The sequence below is a fragment of the Mus pahari genome, chromosome 14, assembly GCF_900095145.1.
Source record: "Mus pahari chromosome 14, PAHARI_EIJ_v1.1, whole genome shotgun sequence".
In the NCBI taxonomy this organism is placed as follows: Eukaryota; Metazoa; Chordata; class Mammalia; order Rodentia; family Muridae; genus Mus; species Mus pahari.
In genome coordinates this window covers 1,537,695-1,561,723 of record NC_034603.1, presented here as the reverse complement: position 1 = coordinate 1,561,723, position 24,029 = coordinate 1,537,695, and the positions used below count along the sequence as shown (strand labels likewise).

At 50.4% G+C, this 24,029-nt stretch overlaps 1 protein-coding gene across 1 annotated transcript in view; it reads right to left on the bottom strand.

Annotated features, from left to right (window-relative positions):
• Stk10 (serine/threonine kinase 10) overlaps window positions 1-24,029 on the bottom strand; it is an 88,283-nt gene that overhangs the window by 10,461 nt on the left and 53,793 nt on the right. The window contains exons 6-13 of the mRNA XM_021212839.2: window positions 23,463-23,657; window positions 22,924-23,005; window positions 15,786-15,944; window positions 13,656-14,201; window positions 11,505-11,635; window positions 9,230-9,353; window positions 8,738-8,917; window positions 2,067-2,159 (exon numbers count right to left, since the gene is read on the bottom strand). Coding sequence (XP_021068498.1) covers window positions 2,067-2,159; window positions 8,738-8,917; window positions 9,230-9,353; window positions 11,505-11,635; window positions 13,656-14,201; window positions 15,786-15,944; window positions 22,924-23,005; window positions 23,463-23,657 — 1,510 coding nt within the window. The remainder of the gene's footprint in view (window positions 1-2,066; window positions 2,160-8,737; window positions 8,918-9,229; window positions 9,354-11,504; window positions 11,636-13,655; window positions 14,202-15,785; window positions 15,945-22,923; window positions 23,006-23,462; window positions 23,658-24,029) is intronic.

Sequence of the window (24,029 nt, the reverse complement as noted above, 5' to 3'; positions counted from 1 at the left end):
GTGAGAGAGTGTTGGCGGGCATGCAGGCATGTGTATCACATGTGCTTGCGGAGGCCAGAAGAGGGCACTGGACCTCCTGGAAATGGAGTTATAGGTGGCTGTGAACTGCAAAACATGGCTGCTGGGAACCAATCCCAGATCTCCTGCAAAGAGCAGAGAATGCTCTAAACCATTAAGCCGTCTCTCCAGCCCCTAGCCCTGTGTGGTTTTTTTTTTTTTTAGGTTTTTTAAGACAGGGTTTCTCTGTATAGTCCTGGCTGTCCTGGAACTCACTTTGTAGACCAGGCTGGCCTCGAACTCAGAAATCCACCTGCCTCTGCCTCCGGAGTGCTGGGATTAAAGGCGTGCGCCACCACGCCCGGCGCCCTGTGTTTTAAGAAGTTATCTGCTCATAATAACAGGTGCAGTGCACCATTTCAGTACACAAGTACCTTACATACTGATGAGTCCAGGGAACCTGTCACCTCAGGTATCTATTCCTTTGTGGTAAACTATTAAAGGTCCTCTTCTTACTGTGCTGAGAAATGCACGGTACGATTGGGTATGGGCACATCTGTGCTACTGAACTTAAAAGCCACTTTCTTCTACTAATACCCAACCTCACCCAGAGGAAAGGGACAGGCTGTGAGGTACTCGGAAAAGGATGGGAAGTCTGCAGTCAGATCAAGGATTGGCCTCGCCCCGCCGCCATCAGCTCTGCAGCGTCCCCCACCTTTCTGAGCTGATTTCCTCTGCAAAAGGAAACCCAAATAACTCCAACCCCAAGGTGCCACGAACACCGGACCAGGTCATGTGTCAAGGATCTGGAGTACTCGGGCTACGACTGCCTGCACCCGGGGCAGAGGAGGCAAGGTGTGCAAAGACCCCACAGTGGGGAAAACAGGGGGAGTCAGCAAGAGGAGAAGATGGACTGAGGGCGAAGGCCAGGCTGGGAGGGACCAACAGGCCAGGCAGCAGCAGGCGCACGCGGTGAGGAGCTGGCCCCTAGCTTACAGACAAAAGAAGAGTGACATCGGATGGTTTGAAGGCCCAGAGCTGAGGGAAGAGAGGGTGACAGAGGTAGACTTGGATTTCGTGTCAACAGTACCAGCTGGCTCAGAGAGAAAGAAGTGCAGGGAACAGGAGGAAGGAGCGAAACCAGCTATGAAGCCAGGAGAGCTGTAATGAAGGTGGGACCCAGCAACACTGACCGATGCACAGGCATAAAGATTAGAGAAATATGGGTGGATGGAAATGTGTGTGTGTCTGTAGTGTGTGTTTAGTATGCATGTATGTTGTATGTTATATGTCAAGGTATGTGTGTTGGGTGTGTATAGTGTATTATATCGAGGGCATGTGTCATGTGTGTGTTGTGTGTATCTCTGGTGTAGTGTATATCTGTAGTGTGTGTTTAACATGTATGTATGTTGTATGTTATATGTTAGGGTGTGTGTTATATGTAGTAGAGAATGTGTTATGTGTATGTCTGGCATGTGTATGTGGTGTATATCTGAAGTGTGTGTTTAGCATGTATGTATGTTGTATGTTATATGTTGAGGCATGCATGTTAATGTGTGAAGGAGAAAATGTATTGTGTTTGTTGTGTGTATATCTGGCGTGTGTGTGTGTGTGTGTGTGTGTGTGTGTGTGTGTGTGTGTGTGTGTATACTGTATGCCGGGAAAAGATGAAGGAGTGGAGGGGAAAGGCTGGGTCACAAATGACAAAGGCCTGCCAACAGGACAGAAGCAAGCTCCTTTTCAGGACAAAAGAAGAGAGCAGAACACTGTCTGTGGGGAAAAAAAAAAAAGAATTGAGCCAGGTCTGAGAGATCAAGACTTTGATGTCTTTTAGACACCAAGGCAGGCAGGTGACCGATCTGGGCTGACAGGAGATGTGACATATGAACAATCTTGCAGTGAAGCAGGCAGGACTAGGGTGCAAGCTGCAGCAGCCAGTGAACGATGGGTTAGATTTAGACATTTAAGACAGGGGGCAGATGTTCAGGCAGCAGGCCTGGGCAGGTTAAGAGAAGGGGCCAGCTGCCATCTGGGTCCTCACAGCTGAGTGCTGGAGGTCGGAGACTCACCAGCAGCTGTTTCTTCTGAGAGTGTTCCTCCATCTTCTGCTTCATGCTCTCCTTCCGCTGCTGCCGGGGTAGTTTCTCAACCTCACTCTTCACCTGCAGCAGATATGGCGGAGGACAACTCGCACCGTGGCTCTTCATTCTATGGCTGCACTACAATCCTAGTCTTCTCAACGCATGAAATACCAGTTGCGCAGAAATGCTGTCAATACCTGAGGTCTCTGGGGTCACTATCAATTTCAGTTCCTAAGGTATTTCCACATCTGCAGGATCCCTGCCCCTCTGCTGAGCTGTTTTAGTGCAGGTGAGTGGACGCCCTCCAGGTTCATGGGGGGTCTGGGCTGGTGCAGGACCTCAAGCATTCCACAGCCCTGGCCACAGGGGAAGCACACGACCCTTGCAGGGCCCATTGCTAAATTGCTGGGAGAAGCTGGCTTCTTTCCCGGGAGATAGAAGCCTCCCTAGAATGGTGTCTGCCCAAGATGATGCCCACACAGGAAGGAAGAGCTCTTTTCACGCTTCCCTAGCATCGCTCTACCCCCAGACGCACACAGTGGAGTAACAGAAAAGGCAGCACAAAGTTCCCAAGGAACCTCCTGTTTCTGACCAGAGAATCAGGAAATGGAAATCCTTAGTTTTTAGGAATGAACTTCCCAAAAGCCTCAGGGTCAGCTGGGCCTCCAGCATCACCAGGACAGATCAAGAACACTTCAGAAAGGCTTTGAGGAATAAAGCCCCTGCACACAGAAGGCAAGTTCTGTCTTTAAAGATGCTAACAGGGCTGGACACCTACGGAAACAAAGGAAAGGGATAGGGTCTCGAGAATTCTGTAACTTCACTGTGGCATGACAATACACATTCTAAACAGATACGGAATGACAAAAGTGCGCATATAGCATTACAGGCTGAGAGAAACAAGAATAATACTCAAATAGGCAAATATTTAAACCAAGTAATGAATTAAAGTGGAGTAGTAAAAATAGTCAAATGATCCAAACAATAGGCAAGAAACAGGAAAATAGAGAAACACAAACTAGAGGAACAAGCAGGAAACAATCCCTTAAATGTAAATGGCAGAAGCACCCCAACTAAAACAACAGAGACCTGTACCCCAACTAAAACAACAGAGACCTGCAGGCTACATTTTGGAAAACAGTCCAACTATATATAGTCAACAAGAGACCAATGTTACTCAACAAGTTAGAAGGACTAAAAAAAGTTTTCAAAGATTTGCTTTATTTTTTAATTATGTGTATTTGTGTGTCTCTGTATGTGTGGGGTTATGTACATATATACCCTGTATAAACAAGATATATATATATATATATATACCTTGTATATATAATACATTCTGTGCATACAAGACATATGCATCCTATATATACAATACACCCTGTATATATGAGTATATATAAGTACTTCCTATACTTCTCTGTGCAGGTACCTGAGAAGGCCAGATAAGGGTTCTGGAAACCAAACTGGGGTCTTATACAAAAACAGTAAGTATTTTCAACAGCTGAGTCATTTCTCTAGCTCCACAAAATATATTCTATGTAAACACTAGTTAAAGCAAGGATTGGGGCTGGAGAGAAGGCTCAGTGGTTAAGTGGTCTGCTCTTCCAGAGGCCCTGAGTTCAATTCCCAGCAACTACACAGTGGAACTCTCAGGGGGGTGGGGGCAGGGAGGAAGAGAAAAGAAAAGAAAACAAGGAGCCCAGGTGTGCTGGCACACGCCTTCAACCGAAGGACATAGGAGGCAGCAGCATAGGAGATGTCCTGGTTTGAGGTCAGCCTGGGTATATAGTGAGTTTCAGAACAGCAAAAGGCTACATAGAGAGGCCCTGTTTCAAAACAAAATAAAACAAAATGGCTGGAGAGATGGCTTGGCAGTTGAGAGCACTGACTCCTCTTCTGAAGGTCCTGAGTTCAATTCCTATCAACCACATGGTGGCTCACAACCATCTGTAATGAGATCTGATGCCTTCTTCTGGTGTATCTGAAGACAGCTACAGTGTACTTAGATATAATAATAAATAAATGTTTGGATCAGTGCGAGCGGGGCTGGAGAGAGCAGAGGTTCTGAATTCAATTCCCAGCAACCACATGATGGCTCACAACCATCTGTGTACTCAAATACATAAATATAAATAAATAATCTAGAAAGAAAGAAAGAAAGAAAGAAAGAAAGAAAGAAAGAAAGAAAGAAAGAAAGAAAGAAAGAAAGAAAGAAAAGCTAGGTATGCTGATACAAGCTTGTAATCCCAGAAGGTGGCAGACAGTGGAATCCTTAGGGCCACTGGTCCCAGTGAGAGTCGCAGTCTCAAAAAACAGGGTCGATGGCTCCAAGGGCCAGAACTTAAAAGCTGACCTCAGAATCATCTGCAAACACACATGCACCCACATACACATGGACACACACACATGGACACACAACAGGCAAACTCACCCTTGCAGCTAAAAGCACTAACATGCCTTTCTCAATGCTGAAGGGAAAGCCTGCAGGAGACATGAAGGACATCAAGCTGACGTTTATGCTACACTCTACCCAGTGCGTGCATGCCAGGAACATTTACTAACAGCTCTCAACCATAAAGAGAATCTTGAACTTTTTTAACTTCCTTTTTCACAGGAAGTAGCCAATGGGTCAAAGAGGAAGTTGCAGAGTATGTTAGAAAAGAACCTGAGCCAGGCATTAGAGGAACACGTCTTTAATCCCAACACTCAGGAGAGAGCTCTGTGAGTTCCAGACCAGTTTGGTCCAGAGTATGTTCCAGAACAGATAGACAAAAAAACCAAACCAATTAACCACCACCTCCACCTCCATCGTCACAGCCACCGGAGCCACCAGGGTCTTTGACACAGCCCTTAGGCAGCTCTCTGAGATCAGAGCCAGCCTGACCTCCCTGGCCTGCTCTATGCAGGCCAGTTACTTAGTAAGACAGATCCTGTCTTTAAAAAGAAAAAAAAAGAGCTGGGCAGTGGTGGCACGCACCTTTAATCACAGCTCTTGTGAGGCAGAGGCAGGCGGATCGGCGGATCTCTGTGAGTTGAAATCCAGCCAGATCTACAAATGGAGTCCAGGACAGCCCTGGCTCTTTCACAGAGAAACCCTGTATCAAAAAAAAAAAAAAAATCAGACTCAAATGAACGCTTTGCGGCTAAGAGACTTAAGAGGGAATACTGTACGTTCCTCTCGAGATTGGGGACAAGGAAGAACTGTTTCGATTTCCAGCCGACTTCCTGCTGGACCTGAGCCAGCACATAAAGCCAACAAGAGGTACATCAACTGCAAAGAAGAAATGAAACTGTTTCTGTGTATACAGAAAACCTCAAGGAATCTACCAAAACAAAACAAAACAAAACTAGAATAAGACAGTAAGGCTAGATAGATACAAGACCACTGCACAAACAGTCATGCAGCTCTATCCTTTAGTAACTAGCTAGACTGACACTTTAATTTTTATTTTACTTTATGTTTATGGGTATTTTGCTTGCATATATATCTGTGCACCATATATGTGCCTTGTGATGACAAAGGTCAGAAGAGGGAATTGGGAGTCCTGCACCCCAGAACTGGAGTTACAGAGAATTGTGAACTGCCACCTGGGTGCTGGGAACTGAACCCAGGTCCTCTGAAAATTCAGTTAAGTACTCTAAACTGCTGAGTCACCTTTCCAGTCCCCTAAAAGGATCATTTTAAAGTATCTTATAAAAATACCCTCCCCAGAAGACATAAATGTAACTCTAATAAAACAAGAATGAACTTGTATACTAAAAAATTAAAAATCACTAACAGTCAGACAGTGGTGGCACGTGCCTTTAATCCCAGCACTTGGGAAGCAGAGGCAGGCAGATTTCTGACTTTGAGGCCAGCCTGATCTACAGAGTGAGTTCCAGGACAGCCAGGGCTACACAGAGAAATCCTGTCTTGAAACAAACAAACAAATAAATAAACAATGCCTGTCATCGGAGGCTCAGTGTTGTTCAGATGGCTGTTCCACCCAAATTGACAGACACAAAACTTCTCTTCAGGATGGACAAGGTGATACTATAATTTGTCTGAAAAGGCAGAGAGGTGGAACAGCCAGTGTCTCAGAACTCACACTACTTGATGCCAAGGTTTGCCAGTCTGGGCTCACAGACACAGACAGAAGGACCCATGCGATGTGCAGACCCTAAATGCACCAAACCAAATTGGCTCATACACGGTTGACTCCTTTTCCATAAAGAAGACTTAGCAGAGGGAGGTGGTTACTTCCAACACACAGTGCTGGACAGGCATCCCACAGCAAACCCTGAGCCCGTCCACACCTTACTCCTTACAGAAACTGAACTCAGAATGTTCTCATGGGAAATACAAAACCAAACATGGTAAACTTCTAAAAGACTGCACATCCCACAGGGTTGGGGAAGGGTTCCTTGGCTTCTTACATAAGCCATCAAAAAAGAGTCCCCCTAAAGAAAACAGGGTGAGTTCCAGGACAGCCAGAACTGCACAGAGAAACCCTGTCTCGAAAAAAACAAAAAAAGAAAAGAAAAGAAATTAAGAAAAGAAAGGAAAAGAAAAAAGAAAACAATTAGGTTTGGAGAATAAATATTTGCAAAATATCATCTCATAAAGTACCAAGTATAAAGAGAAATGTCAGAATTCAGTAAAAAGAAACCCATCTCCCAGCTAAATAAAGGAGCAAAAGCGTTTGGGACAGACACCTCACACAGACGTGACATGCAGAAGGGAACACACACGGATCAGAGCATCTGTGTGATGTCATCGACACGTGTTCACCATCCAACTTCCGAACCCCACAAGCTTAGCGTGTCTCACCCTCTCTTCCATTTCCCAGGCTTTTACTTTTATATTTTTAAAAATATTTATTTATTTTATATGTGAATACACTGTTGCTGTCTTTAGACACACCAGAAGAGGACATCCAATTGTAGTTTCTGGGAATTGAACTCATGACCTCTAGAAAAGGAGCCAGTGTGTTAAGTGTTGAGCCATCTCTCTGGCTCCCTCCCTGGGTTTGGCGGCCGTGTTTGGTCTCATGTTCCCTGGCCTCTGCTCCAGGTGCATTTCCTATCAACTGCGCTGCTGACTCTGGGGACCTGAGAGGGAGGAGGTATTATTACCTAAGCACTTACAGGATGTCAGCAGGAGATCAACAGATGGCCCCACTCTGTCCCCGAGCTGTGACACCCTCCAAAATGTGTGCAGACACTGTCAATGTCCCAGAGAGCTGGGGACAGAAGACTCCAGCTCAGAAACACAGATTTACATAAAATTCCTAAAGAAACGGTTCATCTATGTACCTCGGCCTCTGTGCCAGGTGTGGCGTCCAGCCCCAGCTCAGTGACTGTGACCACACAACGTAAGAGCTAGACTTAGAACTAAACAGGCTGATTGCTTTGGCTTGGGGGACAGAACATTAAAAGCAGCAACCGAGCACAGGGTCTGAGTTTCCTGTCGAAGGCATGGAAGACACTAGAAATATTCTTATGATGGTGGGAAGGGGCAAAAGAAGAATGAAGGCAGAGTCCTGTGGGGCCACTTGGCAAAGAGGCGGGCCCAAGGACTCCTGGGACCATTTACAGCCAGCCCTGTTCCCTGGCAGACAGCAGATAAGCTGCATCCCAGGGCAGTGGTCACTGACTGCACTGGCACCCCATTTCCCCAACTAAGAAGCCCCGGGGTTCCTTGCAAGGATCTGGTGTGCAGGGCCAGGGAACTCTGAACCATTTATAAACTTAGCTTCATGGCAGGGACAGATTCTAAGAGACAACTCATTACAGAATTTCATCAACACGCAAACTGAGTAAAATCCCTCAGGGAAAACCTAGTGACCCAACCTCCCGTCACCAGAGCTCCCTGCTTCAGTTACAGCAACCATCAGCACAGAATCAGCTGCAGTGCATTGGACATCGGGGACGACCCAGAGCTGCCTGGGGGCCTCAGGAAGGTGTGTGTTGGCTATATGCAGGCTATACCACCTTATGAGTGGTGGCCTTGAACCTTTGGGAGCCCCCAAGTAAGGGGGAGAAGCTGACAGACGGCACTTAGAAAGGACCCAGCTGGGGGTAACAGCCAACACAGGAAAGGGGCAGCCAAACAAGTGTCATAGCTTTGTGGCTGGGCACAAGGCCCCCCAGTGTGGCTGCCCCAAGAAGGGAGGCTGTGACAGCGAGTTTTATGTCACCTTGACATAAGCTGAAGTCATTTGGAAAGCAGGACCCTGAACTGAGAAAATGCTCTCAGCAGACTGGCCTGTAGACAAGCCTGAGGAGCATCTTCTTGTTGGACGACTGATGTGGGGGGCCCAGCTTACTGTGGGTGGGCCTGGCTTCTGTAAGCAAGGAGGCTAAGCAAACCGTGAGGAGCAAACCAGTAAATAGCACCCTCAATGGCTTCTGTGTCAGCTTCTGCCTCCAGGTTCCTCCGCTGCCCCGCTCTGCCCCGCCCCGCCCCCGCCCCGCCCCCATGATGGACAGTGCCTTGGAACTGTACACTGAATAAAACCTCTCCTTCTCATATGGCTTCTGGTCGTGGTGTTTTGCTACAACAATAGGATCCTAACTATGATAGAGGCCAATCCTTAAAGCAGAAAGGCTCCGTCCCCGCGCTGCCCCGCCCCCCCCCCCCCCGCCCCGCCCCGCCCCGCCCCGCAGCCTTTCACTACCTCTTTCTTCATCAGCTTGAGCTGCTCTTGGAACTTGGCGTAGTCTCGATCCTGCTCCAGGCGGATCCGCTTGGCCTCTTCTTTCCGGCGCACACTGTGGTCCTGCTCCATCTTCTCCACTTGCTGCTTCTGCTGCCGCTCCAGGTTTTCTAGCTCCACGTCATAGAATTTCTTTTTGGCCTAGAAGGTGCACAAAGAGGTATCCAGGAACCACTTCATACCTCAGTCTGTTCAAGACCCAGACTTGAGTCCCTGCCCAGCCACCCTTTGCTGTGTGTCTCAGGGTAAGTTACTTAACCTATCTGTTTCCTTGTCTGACCTGGCAGGACTGTGGCACGGCACTCCACACAGAGGATTTCCTTTAGAGGTGTTGTTCCTGTGTGACTCAGGGTCACTGTGACCTAACCACCCTTCTACGACGCCCCCCGCCCCCCCCCCCCCACCTTAAGAAAACCCACGGGCCAGAAGCTCCCGGGCTCTCCTCTCACGCACATTGATTTCTTGTTCAAAACGTTTGTGCATCTGCTCCAGCTGCAGCTCGTGCTTGCTGTTCAGCTGCGTCTGGTTCCGATGTTCTTCTTTCTGCAGAAGCCGAAGCTCTCGGAGCTCCTGGCGCCTGCGGATTAACAGACACAAACGTTTCCAGTGGGAAGGGAGCCCCCAAGACCACAGTATTCACAGTCTGAGCTGTGGAAGGATGGATTGTGGAGCAGAATCTCACTGACTCAGGCAGACACAGAATCAAGATTCAGGCTTCATTCGATAATGACTAACAAAAAGGTGAGTGTCCTCCATATATAAAGAACACATACAAATCAGTAAGGAGGAAGGAAATAATAACTACCACGCCCAGAAATGGTACACAATATGGACAGACATAAAGCAAACAAGTGCACAAACAAGAAAACTTTGATATGAGATACAAATATAAGAGAAAAATATAAAAGGCAACTATAGGTATATAGAAGAATTCATACTCCATGTAATACTAATATAAATTAGAAGAACATTTTGGAAGATACTGGCAATATCTTACAGCCTTTTGGCATCCCAGTTTCACTTCTGGATTGAATAGGGATTTTTTTTTAAATACGTGATTTTCTTTTTTAAAGGATGTTTTCAACAGTGTTGTTTATAATTAAATTTCATTCCACCGGCCGAGACTTGGAGGAAATCCCTAGAACACCCTAAACTATTTCTATTCTGGAATGCTGGATGCTCCCCCCAAAGCAATGGTGACCTTGGCAGAGCCCTGGTCTCAGGGGGCTCTGAGCATCCTCGTGCCCACAACCAGCAGTCCCGGGAAGGCACGCTGCACACTGAAAACTTAGGCAGAGTCTCCCTTGTCAACTAGAGACCCAACACTTGCAGCTTATCTGCCAAGAGACACAAGAGGAACAGGGTCCCCTGGGAAGGCTGTTAGTGACAAATGGAGCGTGTGAGGCTGCTTCAGGCAAGCAAACCTCCTTCTCTACCACTCCCTCCGTTCTCATTGGTCTGCCTCTGAGATGTTCACTGAATCTGACCCCTGCTCCCCGCTGGCCCCAGCCCAGCCCAGCCCAGCCCAGCCCAGCCCAGCCCAGCCCAGCCTGAGGCTGATAGTCTTGGACAGCCCTCCACAACCCAAGTCAGTTTTATCCTTCAACAGCTAAGACCTATACAGTGGCCAGAGGAGCCATCCAGATGGGACATCAGGGCCTGTCACTATGTGTCACCTCCCCTCCTGGAATCTTCCACCCTTCCCTCAAAGCACACAAAACCCAGGTCCGGCCCCCACAGACCACAGTCCCACCTTCCTTCTGGCCTGGAGTCCCATTCTCTAAGGTCCTGATGTAAATCAAGGGGCACCCAGAAGGGCCTCAGCAACTACAGGTTCCCTCCGCATGCCCCAGCTCTGGGGATTTCACCTCATCCCACAAGCTCAGCTCAGGGTGGTGATGAGGTGATGAGGGAGGTCCCCGAGGACAGCCTTTGCCCAGCTCAGGCACTGACTACTGCATCACTCTGTGTATCCTCACAGTGTGCAGCACAACCACGAATTAGCCTGTGTATTGTGTTTGGGACCCATAGGTATAAATGTGACACAGGCTTCACACATCTGGATTTCAATCTGTCCCACCCAGAAGAGGAGTCAGGAGTAGATAGTTGGGTGGATGTAAGGATGAATGATAACTGAAGAGGTGGATGGATTAAATGGATGGTTAGACAGATAGATGGGTATAGACATGAGTACATTAATACATTACTATAGTAGACATGGGTAGGTGGATAGACAGATGGATAACTGGATGGATGGACGGACAAATACATAAGTGGAAGAAAAAAATAGATGAAGAGTCAGGTGGTCTGTAGATGGGTGGGTAAGCAGGTAGCTGGAAGAATGAGTGGACAGATGGGCAGGCCAATGGATGGGTGGATGCAGGGATGGGTGGATGCAGGGATGGGTGGATGCAGGGATGGGTGGATGCAGAGATGGGGAGTAGGTCGCTGGGCAGAGGAGCAGAGACACAGCTATGTAGATAGAGGTTGAGGAGATGGGACACTGGGCATGTAGACGAGTGAAAAGATGGACAGTGACAGACAGACAGACAGACAGATGAATGTGTGAGTACATGAGAGCAGGAGAAAGGGTCTCAAACCCACTCTTTTGCCTCAGCCCCTTCCCCCACTCCACACCAAGGACAGCCAGCCGTCCCACCCACAAGGTCGATGCCTGGCACTCCCAGGGCACCCGCCTGTTCCCATGCTGGTGCCTCCCTAGACTTGCCTGAGAAATCTCATCTCCTCGTCTTTCTTCTCATCCTCGCTGATGATCTTGGAGGTGGTGATACTCACCTCCACACCATCTACCACAAACCGGCGGGTCCGCTTCAGGGTCTTGTTGTGCAGTTTTGAACCCTGGCAAGGAGAATGTGCCCGAGCTCAGCTAGAGAAAGGTCTGCAGCCTGGGCTCAGGAAGGATGTGGCCACCCATTGTTCTCTTCCTCAGGCTTGCCAAGCATCTGGCCTTAGGCCACTTTCCTTCTGGGATGAGGCTCTTACCTCACTAAGGCCTTCTTGCAAAACCTAGACCTGACATAAAAAAGAGCCGTGTGTTCTGCCCTCACTGACCACCGCCAGCTCTGTGACCCAGGGAAAGACCCTTGACTTGCCTGAAGCCCAGCTTTCTCCATTGTCCAGGGAGTATTGAAATAACTCGCCTCCCAGATGGCCATGAAGACTCCATCTCATGGCACAGGACTTACTTCTGTCACTCACCATCAGAGACCGCAATCCCTATTGGATTTGTTGGCCTCAGCTGACCCGGCTGAAGCTGGTGAGTAGCGGTGCCTGTCTGGAGCCTCACAGGCCAGTCCTCCCAACCGCCTTTCTCTCTCTGAGTAACTGCAGTCCACACAGGCTGCTTGGAGAGGACTCCCTGGCCCTCTCTAAGGTGTCGTGGCGGTATGGCATGTGGTGCCCATTGGAAAGGTTCGGTTCTAACTCAGTTGAGGATTTAGAGAGGGGCTGGCACTGGTTTTCTGATGGCCTCTGTCCTGCCCACTGATTCTGAATTTTCTGCTAGCTCCAAAGGCCTTCCATACTAGAACCCAACCCTGCCTCTGCTACATTGCTCAAGGGCCTTCCAGCCCCTTCAAGAGGAATGGGTACGTCATGCAATGCCACGCCAGGCAGGCTAAGAATTGGTTCCTTGCTCTGTATGCTTCTGCCCAGCGTATCTCACCTGGGCTCTCGACACTTACTGCCTTTTTTTTTTTTTTTTTTTTTTTTTTAATGGTTCTGGGGACTGAACCCAGGGTCACATGTACCTAACACAAGCGCTCTACCATTGAACCACATCTCCAGCCCAAGAAGTACAAGACAAAGCTGCTGGCCACGGCTGAGCAACTATATGACTATCGTGCCAGTTCTGAAGAAATAAAACAAAAAGCATCCAAGGGTGCTTCCACTTGAGCGAGCTTCTTTCTGCTCCAGCTGCTCTTACAGGGCTGTGGGCTGTTCCTACCCTCACGGCCTCGAACTTGATAGATGTGTGACTTTGTACTGTGGGTTTTATACTGAGCAAATCTTGGACGGTAACAGATCAGTGCACAGCGTCAGTCACTCTCTCCCCCAGATCTCCCACATCAGCCGTGTTTGGGGGTTCAGGTGACCGACAGTAAGTTTAGCAGAACTGTGGAGGCAGACAAGGAAGGGGGTAACTTTTCCTCGCTGCTGGACAAGGAGAGGGTTAAAGGCACACAAGGCCAGGAGTCCAGCCCGAGGTCTGACTACCTCCCTGCCTTCACCCACACGGCCTTGTGCCAGCTGCCAACTTCTTTGAGTCTCCGCTGCCCATCTGGAAACGGTGGGAAGGAACAGTCTTTCGGTTCTGCTTAAAGCACTTTGCACAGGGTGGCTACACCATTTACTGTCACCCACTGCCAGTCGGGAGGCCAGAGGAGAGTGATGGCACCCTCACTGAGTCTATCTGTCCGCACTGGTCACAGAACTGCCTCCAAGCCAGGGAACCTCCACTTCCAGGAATGTTCTTTCCCCAGTTTTACTGAACTTTTTAACCAAACTTTGAAATTTGAACCCACACTAACTGCATAACATTACTATCTTATACTGATTCAGTGTGGGGGGTTAAGCTATCAGGTGAGCTAAAATCTTAAAGACCTAAACTCATGAACCCTTTAAAGTCAGAGGCTGTATGTACACGCATGCACATGTGCATGTGTGCATGTGTGTATGTATTGCTAAGCATGCACCAAGATCTGGGTCCCCTCCCGCCCCCCCCCCCCCCCCGTGCCTCTTACAAACACACAAATCAAATACAATGTAAACAGCTTCTGCCTGCCTTTGAGAATGGAACCTGAGCACGGCACACTGGCCAACATGCCTGCCCCAGCCCCGGGGCGACAGGTGACGTTACCTTGAGAGACAATGAGCCCGTTTCTTTGTTCAGTGACAGATCAGCAGACAGCGAGGTGCCATAGTCCATGCTCTCTGAGGCAGACAGGTTGCTACAGTCTGAGGCCCTCTTAGAATGGCCTGGAGTGACAGAGCTGGGGAGTTCCAGGCCACCGTTGGTCAGAGCCTCGCCACCCAAAGTCTCCAGGGCACTGCTGTTCGGTCGGCTCTGGTTGGCCTTTTGGGACTTGCTGGCTGCAGGACTGGGGTTCTCATCCTGGTCAGTGATTGGTTTCTCTTCATCCATCTGAATTCTGGCATCCATGGACAGTGGCCGGGACTTCCGGAGGGGAACAGGCACCTTTAAGTCATTGTCATTCTTGGAGAGCCCATCTGCAGGGCTGGTGGCTTGGAGCGGTCCATCCCCAGAGGGTGGGCTACAGGGCCCGTTCGCAGGCTCCTGAGGCTGGCTGGGAGGCAGGGGGGTGGAAGAGTTCTGGAGAGGCTTGTCAGAGTTGAGGCTTGGCTGAGTTACATTGGCAGAGTCCTGAGTGTGGTTGACCAGGGGCTAGAAAAGAGCCAAGGCTGAGTTGCTGGGGCGCCACAGTGGTGGTTTAGCCCCATAGGTGCCAGGCCAGCAGAGCAGAGCAGGGACCATTGAGCCTAGTCTCCACCACTTCCCACAGCCTTTCTTAAACAGGCTACCACCAGGGCGAAGACTCCACTCCTCTCTACTTGTAATTGCACCTAACAGCTGCTCCTGTACTCTAAGGAAAACCGACTGTGGCCCAGCAGATTGTCACAGTGTGCAGCCTTTTCTTTTTTCTTTCTTTCTTTCTTTCTTTCTTTCTTTCTTTCTTTCTTTCTTTCTTTCTTTCTTTCTTTCTTTCTTTCTTTTTTTGGTTTTTCGAGACAGGGTTTCTCTGTGTAGCCCTGACTGTCCTGGAACTCACCCTGTAGACCAGGCTGGCCTCGAACTCAGAAATTCACCTGCCTCTGCCTCCCAAGTGCTGGGATTAAAGGCATGCACCACCACGCCCGGTGTGTGCAGCCTTTTCTTACCCAAGGCCAGCTCTCTAGATTTCAACACATACTGGCAATCTGATTTTTTTCTTTTGGTTTTTGAGACAGGGTCTCAGTTCAGGCTGGCTTTAGACCTACTGTGTAGTCAAGAATGACTATGAACTTTTGATCCTCTTGTCTCCATCTTCCAAGTGCTGGGATCATAGGTGTGTACTGCCATGCCAGTTTTAGGGGTTGCTGGGATGGACCCCAGGTTTTTGGCCATGTTGGGCCAGCATTCTACCAACTGAGCCACATAACCATTTTAGTAATCTGACTTTTCACATGATATCTGTTGACTTCTAGATGGCAACGAGGTCACATTAAAGTCACATGAAGTGCCAACCAATCTGCTTAGGGCTGCCTTCAGCCTGCCTGCACCAGGTATCCTCCTTTTTGTGGGGTGGAGAGTACTGGAAATGTTGCTATGATGAAACCAAATACGGATCTCTATGGATCAAAAATAGATGTCTATTTGTGGCATGAAGATGGAAAGAAGGCTACAGGGGTGACAGCCGGGTATGGGGCAGGGGCCTGGGACCTCTTCCATCTGAGTAAGAACCAAAAACAGATTTTTATTTTAAATGTTTCCAATGAAGCCTAATTCTAATTTAAAAAATTTTAAGTTAAAAATTTAGTGAGCCAGGCACAGTAGTCCACACCTACCCTTAATGTCAGCACTCAGGAGGCAGAGGCAGGCAGGGCTCTGAGTTCAAGGTCAGCCTGGCCTACAGAGTGAGTTCCAGGCCTGTCAAAGCTACACAGTAAGACTTTGTCTCAACAGCCAAAACTGTGAAGGTCCTGGGGGAGGGGGCAGGGTAGTCAGCTCTGTGACAACTGGGGACTGTCTAGGGAGAACAAGCACGAGGGGCCCCTGGATTAGACTGAGTCCAGGGAGCCTAGGGCAGCTCTGGGTCCTGCATGCTCCAGAACACAGACCTGGCCAGTTGCTCAGCCTCACCCGGGCACCCTGGGGTTTCGGGAGATTTCCAGCCATCTGGCTCCAAGAGGCACACAGGGATCCTCCCCCAGCCCCCCTCCCAGGGGCAGCTGGGGCCCGCCCTCCTCACCCCATGCTTCTCAGACTCACCGGAACAGCATCCACAGCATCCTCCTCTTCTCCGTCCTCCCTGCCGTCCTCCCTGCCATCCTCCCTGCCATCCTCAATCTCCTCCATCACCTCGGCCTTCGCCTCGGCCACTAGCTCCCGAAGAGCCTTATTGCTGGTGACTCTGCTGACGAAGGGATGCTGAGGAGGAGACACACCTGCGTTAGAGCCATCTGGAGCCAGGTGTGGGGATGGAATAGCTGCAGGACTTGATCCTGAAGCAGCGAGGACCAACTCTGGTCCCAAGGCAACACGTGACCTTGAAGTTGGAAGGGAAACTCAGAAACCCTGCAGGAGGTCAGGAAGCCCTGCATGTAGAGGGGACACCTGACTCTTCGACTAAAGCTGTGTGACCCTGCATGCCACTCCTCCTCGCTGAGCGTCTCCAAAGGACAGACAAACAGTTATGCTGAAGCCATGGAAAGTCATGAAGATAAAATAAGACAATTCACGTGAAAATGCCTTGTAAAGTCAGGGTCCAGCCCACATTCTTCCTTGGGATGATGTCATCTGTTAGTTGACTTTCTCTTTGACCCGTGCTAGCCCTGCCCCCATCCAGCTGCTTCGTCCATCCCGTTCTGCTGCTTTAGAGAACCTGACTAATAGACAGACTAAATATGGTTTCTGTTCTGATATGGCCATAAGTCTACGGAAGCCAGGGAGTATAGTGTGATTCTTGAATACTTGGTCCCCTGTTGGTGGAACTGTTTGGGAAGGACTAGGGGGTGTGGCCTCACTGGAGGAGGCTTGTCACTGAAGCTTTGGAGCTATGTTTCTTTCTTTCTTTCTTTCTTTCTTTCTTTCTTTCTTTCTTTCTTTCTTTCTTTCTTTCTTTCTTTCTTTCTAAATGTATTTATTTACATACTTTATGTACATGGGTGTTTTGTCTGTATGTACGTTTGCACACCAGAAGAGGACATCAGATCCTATGAGACTATAGTTATAGATGGTTATGAGCCACCACGTGGGTGCTGGGAGTTGAACTCAGCCTGCCGCTGGGCTTCCCTAATTGATGGTTACAAACTCTAACCCTCTGAAACTGAAGCACCCAAGAAACCCATTCTTACATAAGTTGCTTTAGTTGTGGTGTCTTATCACTACAACAGAATAGGAACTGAGATGCCATGTACCTACAAAGTCTCTTCAAGGACAGAATTCTGTGGTAAGGAGCATGGCATCACATTCCAGCCCTGAACTAATTGTTACTTTAGCTTGCTTCAAATTGGCTACCATTGTGGGCTCAGGTGTGTGCCTCTCACAGTCCCATCCTCTGTCTAGGAAGACATTGTCTTCCTACTTAATCAATAATCTCAGTAACTTTGTCTCCCTATGATTTACTTGTCTCAAATTGTTTTTTTTTTTCTTTTGAGATAGATTTTCATGCAGCCCAGGCTGGTCTCAAACTCTTTGTGGCCAAGGATTCCTTGAGCCTCCAGTCCCAGGCATGCACCAATATACCAAGTTTATGCAATGCCAGGATTCGAACTCAAAGGGGCATGCTAGGCTAGTCTTCTACCAACAGGGCTACACCCAACAACCCCCAGTATTATTCTCTGCAGCAGATGTGAGGATTCATCCCCTGCACTGAGCAGAGGTCCCGAGGCTCAGCAGGGTCGGTGCTCGGGACAGATGCTCAGAGGCGTGTGTCTCCACCGTGATCTCCATCCCCACTCCTTTCTGATTCCACTGCCCAGTCCCACTGAAGGACCATCCTGCTGCTGCTGGCCATGTGGGGGTGTTTCCTGCTCTGAGTGACCAGCTAGGGACAATCTTGCCTCTGTTGTCTTTGGGCAGAAATATTTATTTGGTCTTTAGAAAGGCAATGTAGTTTCCTGGCAGCGACTGAACTCTAAGGGCATGCTTTTCTTATAGACCTTATAAAACCCCAAAGCAAAAGGTCTGGGGATGTTTGGTCAGCCTAAAGTACCCTGGAGAGGCACCATGGAGAGTGAATACGCAGATATCTCCTTCCTGGTACAAGGAGTGGCCACAGTGGGACCCCTCAGCCTCCTTTGTCATGAGGGGCAGAGGGAGAGGAACACTGGAGGCTGAGGGGCGTTGCTGGATTGGATTTGTTCATTGGGGTTCATGGGAAGAAGGCTCTGCTGAAACCCACTGCTGTTATCAGAAATTTTATTTGTGGATGAATGGTGTCAACAAAAATGTTGGAGCATTCTTTCAAAGACTAAAAATGACATTTCTGACACTTTAAGAACACATTCAGGGGGCTGGGGAGGTGGCTCCTCAGTTAAATTCACTGATTGCTCTTCCAGAGGACCCAGAGCCAATTCTTAGCAACCACTTGGGAGCTTACAGCCATCTGTAACTCCTGTCCCAGGGAGCTGGTGCCCTCCTGTGGTCTCCATGAGTACTGCTCCCTCCCCCTCCCTCCCCCCTCCCCAGGGGAATTAAAACATTAACAAAACAAAACAAAACCATATCTAAACCTAGAAAAATCCATGAAAAACTATTCCTTTCCGTTTGTGCATGTAAATGTTCCTGGGGCTGGTGAGATGGCTTAGTAGGTAAAGATATGTCCAGGCAACCCTGAAGACCAGGGTTTGATTCCCCATGTCCCAGATGATGGAAGGAGAGAACTGACTGACTCCCACAAGCTGTCCCCTCATCTCCATGCTATGCCATGGCACGTGTGTGCCCTGCCCAATACACACAGAAAACCAAATCAAACAAAAATTTCCTTTGTGTCTGGGTATAGAGCAGGAGCAGCTTGTCTAATGTGTGTGAGGTTCTGAGTTCAGTCCCCAGCACCATAAAAACCAGTCACCAGTGGACAGGCAGCAGGCCACTGCTCAATTTGTTCCCCTTGAAGCTACAAACATCATGTCTGCCAAGAGCTGTGTCCGCCATGTTTTCTTGCACCAGTCTGACCTCAGTTCCTTTACTCTAGTGGAATTTCCTGCCCGGTTACACAGTGACTCCTGGAGGTGACCTCATGTGCCAGGGCCAGGTCAGGCCTTTCACTAAAGGGAGTCAGAAGGCCCAAGACAGACTGACAGGCCAGAGGCTGGCGGTGGACGCTTCGTGGTCTCTCTGTGGCCTTCCTGAGAGGGGAGGTGTCACATTCAAGCTGGGACCCAGGAGTCGTGTGGGCAAAACTAGGGAATCCTCCTGGTGAAGAGTGTTAGGCAGAGACCCAGCCTCTAAAGACCCTGCGCCAGGCTCGGGACTGGACGCCAGAGCCTGTGCCTGGAAGAAAGCCTGGTAGGCAGGCAGAGGGAGCAAGGAGGGAGCCTGGGCGGCACACACAGCCTTGGGTACGGCGAGCCAGCCATCCCCTCCTAGGTTACTCTCAGCTCTGCTACCCCACCCAGTGGTCCCCAGTGGGCTTCTCACAGAACTAACCAACGGGTCACTGGGATGTGCAGGGTTAAGTGTGCCGCCGAGGTGGCGGGAGCCAAACCACCTGGGCCAACTCCAGCTCTCACAGACAACCTGGGTGAGTCAAGAGCGCCTCTCTGCCCTGTAGTTTGCTTATCTGCAAAGTAGGGATAACAGTTTGGCTGTTCTGTGTGCTCTATAGTGAGTATTCAAAACAGCATCATTCCTACCAACGCCATCATAATCACCGTTAGTACCACCACCACCACCCCATCATTATAATCACTATCATTGCCCAACAGATGGCGCCACCATTACTGTCCTGACTGCCATCACTACCGCCATTGCTGCCATCACCAGCGCCATGGCAGGGGCAGAACAATCTGGGCAGCCTCGTCACACCCCCTGCCATTCCTCTACCAGAACATAGCTCTCTGGGAATGATGAGAAGAGCCAAGATGCCCAGCGTGCCTGAAACCTGTAACACGGTGACCTGAGCAGGGCACCACAGGACACTTCTCTGCACCAGCTAAGGCAGACATGGCACAAACCAGCAGTGCGGGCCAGGTTCTCAGAGTACAAGGTTCCGCCGAGGCATCCTGCATATTGATCAGATTAGTAGCCCTTGAAGAGAACCATCTGTTCTGCCTGTCTGGAGCTCAAGGTCCCTGGGGGGAGGGGAGAGGGGACAGCCGTTCACCAGGCCCAGTTAAGCAGGGCAGCTCCCTGCAAGGGGCCCAGGGCAGGTGGTTGGTGTGTAAGCGGCCCTGCCAAGGCTGGCTGAGCCATGATTTGTGTTTAAGCTCTGAGAGGCAAGGACTAGGCAGGAGGGACACTGCCGCCCCAGCCCACCACCTCTAGTTGGGGCTGTAGCCTTTCCACCCGGCTCAAGATGCTGAGGTCCCTCAGAGAGCTGGGCCCAGGAACCCCCTAGAATGGCCAAACACCATGAAAACACTCCCTCTGCTGCACCAGGGCATTCATGACCCTGCAGAAGGGCAGATCCGAGCTGCCTCACTGTCTACTCCTCTAGGAGGGAGAGATGGCTGCTCAGAGCCAGCTCTGTTGAGGGCTCCAAGATGCCAGCGTGGAAGAGGCAGCGTACAGTGTGCCAACTGGCACCTCTCTTCGGCCGGGACCTCTGCTGTCACGAAACACATGTCCTTTCCAACGGAGCTGATTTTCTGTGTGCTGAGAAGCCACTAAGGGGTGATGCTCAGGTCAAAGTAAGCTCCCCTCACCTGCCGCCTGCCCCCTTTCTCTTTGTTTCTGTCTTTCCTCATTTCCTTTTTGTAAATTATTATTAAAAAAAACCCTTTATTTCTGTTCTACGGGTATAGGTGTTGTGTGTGCACTATGCACATGCAGTGGCTGTGGAGGCCAGAAGAGGGCAATGGATCCTATGGGACTGGAGTTACAGACAGTTGCGAGCTATCGTGTGAGTGCCAGGAATTGAACCTGCGTCCTCTGGATAAGAGACCAGTGCTCTTAACTACTAAGCCATCTCTCCATCCCTGCTTTGGACCTCCCCCCCTCTTTCCTCCACTTACTAGAAGCAGCTTCCCAGAGTGGCCAAGAGCACAGACTTCAGAGCCAAGTCACAGAACGAGGACAGGAGCTGTCCCCTGACAGCTGTGTGACCTTGTGCTGGAGGCGCCTCTGGTCTTGGCTGCGGCAGCACACAGGGAGCTGTTGGCATGGTGGCTGGAGTCAGGGTGCCACCATAAACGGGTGGGTGTGACCTTCCAAGGGACACCTCTAGTACCCCAGCCACGCTGTACTCCTAAGGGTTCCACAGCTTTCAAAATAACACCACACGCCTGACCAGCGGCCTGGCCCACCATGATGGCCTGAGATCCTCCACAATGATGAGCCAGAATAAATACCTCGTCTACGAAACCTTTGCTGGGTATGTTGTCTCTACAGCAAGAAGGGCGAGCGCTAGCCACGGTAACGAGGGCTCTGTAGGGGGAAGACTGTTTACAGAGCTCTTCGAATGGCAGAACCAGTAAGGAGCCATTATCTGAGTGAACGGCGAGGCAGCTCCGAGAGTGGCGGCATGGAGGGGGTGCACTCTGGGCCTGTTCTGAAGGTAGAGGGAATCGTACTCGTGACGAGAGAGGGGTGGAGAATGAGAGAGAGGGCCAGGCTGCCAGGGACGAGATGGGCAGCCATTGCAGAATGCACCTGAGGAAGGGGCTGAGGCTCAAGTGGCTCCGAGCATCCAGAGATATGCAGAGACGAAGGCCTGGGGTCAGGGAAGCCAGGGGCCCCACAGGCTGTGATCATTCCAGCAGACAGAAGGGACAGAGAGCCCAGAGCTCACCACGGTCATCAATTGTGCTAGGTGGACAAGGCAGACAGGGAGTGAGCAGTTGGCCGTGGGGGTGGGGGTAGGGGTGAGGGTGGGAGTGGGATTGGTCAAGAAAGAAGGTGCCAGGCACGGCGTGATGAGTGACAAGCCTGAGCTCACTGCTATCTCGAATCCATGAAAGCTGCCGCTGAGCCGTTAGTGAGCAGGGTCCACCTAAGAACAGTTTCACGTGAAAAGCATTCCACACAGACTTCCTGGCTATCCATCCGACCAAGGGAGAAACGGAGGCACAGAGGGAACTCCTCACACCCCTAATTTCACATCCAGGTTACCAACTGCCGCAGGACACCGGCCAGGGACATTTGTGCAGATGAATGACTGAGCCACCAGTTCTGGCGAGTTTCGGTGGCTTAGCCACACGGGATACAAAAGGACAGGGAGTAACAGATACAGGGCTGAGGTACCCACAGCCAAGATGTGCCCCAAGCTGCCATTCCAACCAGGTGACCTTGGGCAGGGACTTCTCCTTTGAGCCACTGTCCTTAGGTCTGGCAGATCCCTGTATCCCTCCCACCCTACACTTTTTTTTTTTTTTTAATATTTATTTATTTATTATATGTAAGTACACTGTAGCTGTCTTCAGACACTCCAGAAGAGGGCGTCAGATCTTGTTAGGGATGGTTATGAGCCACCATGTGGTTGCTGGGATTTGAACTCCGGACCTTCGGAAGAGCAGTCGGGCGCTCTTACCCGCTGAGCCATCTCGCCAGCTCCCACCCTACGCTTTTAAGAGGTGCTGGAGAAGCCCCAGCCTATTTGAGGGCACCTGAGTAAACTGCGGCAGACCTCTTCCCCTCTGCCCTGTGCTCTTCCACTCGCACTGAGAATCCCCTGGCAGACACCGCTCCAGCTAGGAAGCGGAATTCCTGGCTCCTGCCAAGGCTCTGGGTGACAGCTGGTCTCTGCCCTGACCATGTCAGGCAGGCCGGATGCCCCGGCACAGGAGGTGCCTTTTACAGGAAGCAACTGGTCCCAAGTGGCTTGGGGCCTTTGCACCTTACAGTGTGACAGCAGCTCTGTCTCCCAAACAAACACGCCATGCTGGAAGTAGGCCTTGAGGAAGGCCACACATTTGATTTTGAACCAGAAGTGTGGAAGGAAAGTCAGAATCTCCCATCCGATGGATCCACTTCTGTTTTGTTTTTCTTTTTGAGAAAGGGTCTCTACATAACAGCTCTGGCTGGCCTGGAACTTGCTATGTAGACCAGACCTTAAACTTGCAGTGATCCTCTTGCCTCTATGCAAAAACCTTGTATCTGTCCCAGGTGCTGGACTTAGAGGTGTGAGCCACCACATCTAAGAGTTCACCGGACACATGGCACATTCCTTGGGCACTGTACCTCACAGCGGGCTAAGCACTTGGCCTTGCCGGTGCCTCTGAGGAACAATGCAACAAGTCTCCCTCACCTGCAGCAGCTGTGCAGCGCTGGGCCGGGTTTCCGGGTTCTTATCCAAGGCTATCTTCAGAAAGTCTCGGAACTCCACAGACCTGGGGGACAGGCGTAAGGAGTGAGCCACAGCCCAGGCACCGCATACCCAGGGCTGGGTGTGTGGAGACAGGGTCCATGGGGCAGCCTTCTTATCATGCACACCACTGTCCAGGACACAGACGTCTAAAAGGAACATAAGCTGGCTAGGGAATGAGCACGGCAGTGTCAGATCTAAACCCGAGTCCCCATTCCCAGCCCTGGCCATGTGGCTGCTTGGGCTCTGTTCTTGTTCTTTATGTCCCGGGACATAACGGGATCTCATCCTGTCTAACTGACCTTGTTCTCGTGTCTAAGGTTTTGTATAGTTCAGGAGGGCAGTTCAGAAAGGCCTGGAGGTGACCCACCCCTCCGTCCCCTCCCCCCCCGACTTTGGAGTCCACTGTGTACACGCAGACCCCAGTACCACACGTCTCTGGAGTGGCTTCAGACCCTCCAGAACTACACAGCTCTCCTTACCACTTGGAGGGTGTGAGCAGGGTGGGAGGGTCCGACTTGGCAATCTTGAGCAGGACCCGCATGGGGTTGAGCTCGTGGTGTGGGGGCTCGATCTGCGCCATCTCGATCAGCGTGATACCCAAGGACCAGATGTCAGCCTTGTAGTCATAGGGGGCGTCCTTCATGGTTTCACACAGCACCACCTCAGGGGCCATCCTGAGCCAACCAAGGAACAATAAGGGCTAAGAATTGGGCCCCTGCGGATGCCGCTTGTAGCTTCGGGGTCTCGAACACCACTAGCACCACACTGGAGGTTGGCAGTATTTGAAGCCATGATTTGAATTACTGGCATCCCATTGTCTTCCTCAAGGGTCTTGGCCCGCTGCAGTTCCTGGAGCCCGCCACAAGGTGGCAGCAGCCATCCAGAACAGAGTCCTGGGGAAGGGGCAGGTGGGTGAGGGCAGAGGGGCGAAGGTTCCAGCAAAAAACAAACAAGGTAGGACAGTGGGGTAGACAGAACAGGACATCACAGAGAGAAAGGGGGATGGGAGAGAAGAGAAAGGAATAACGGGAGGGGTGGGAGAGAAA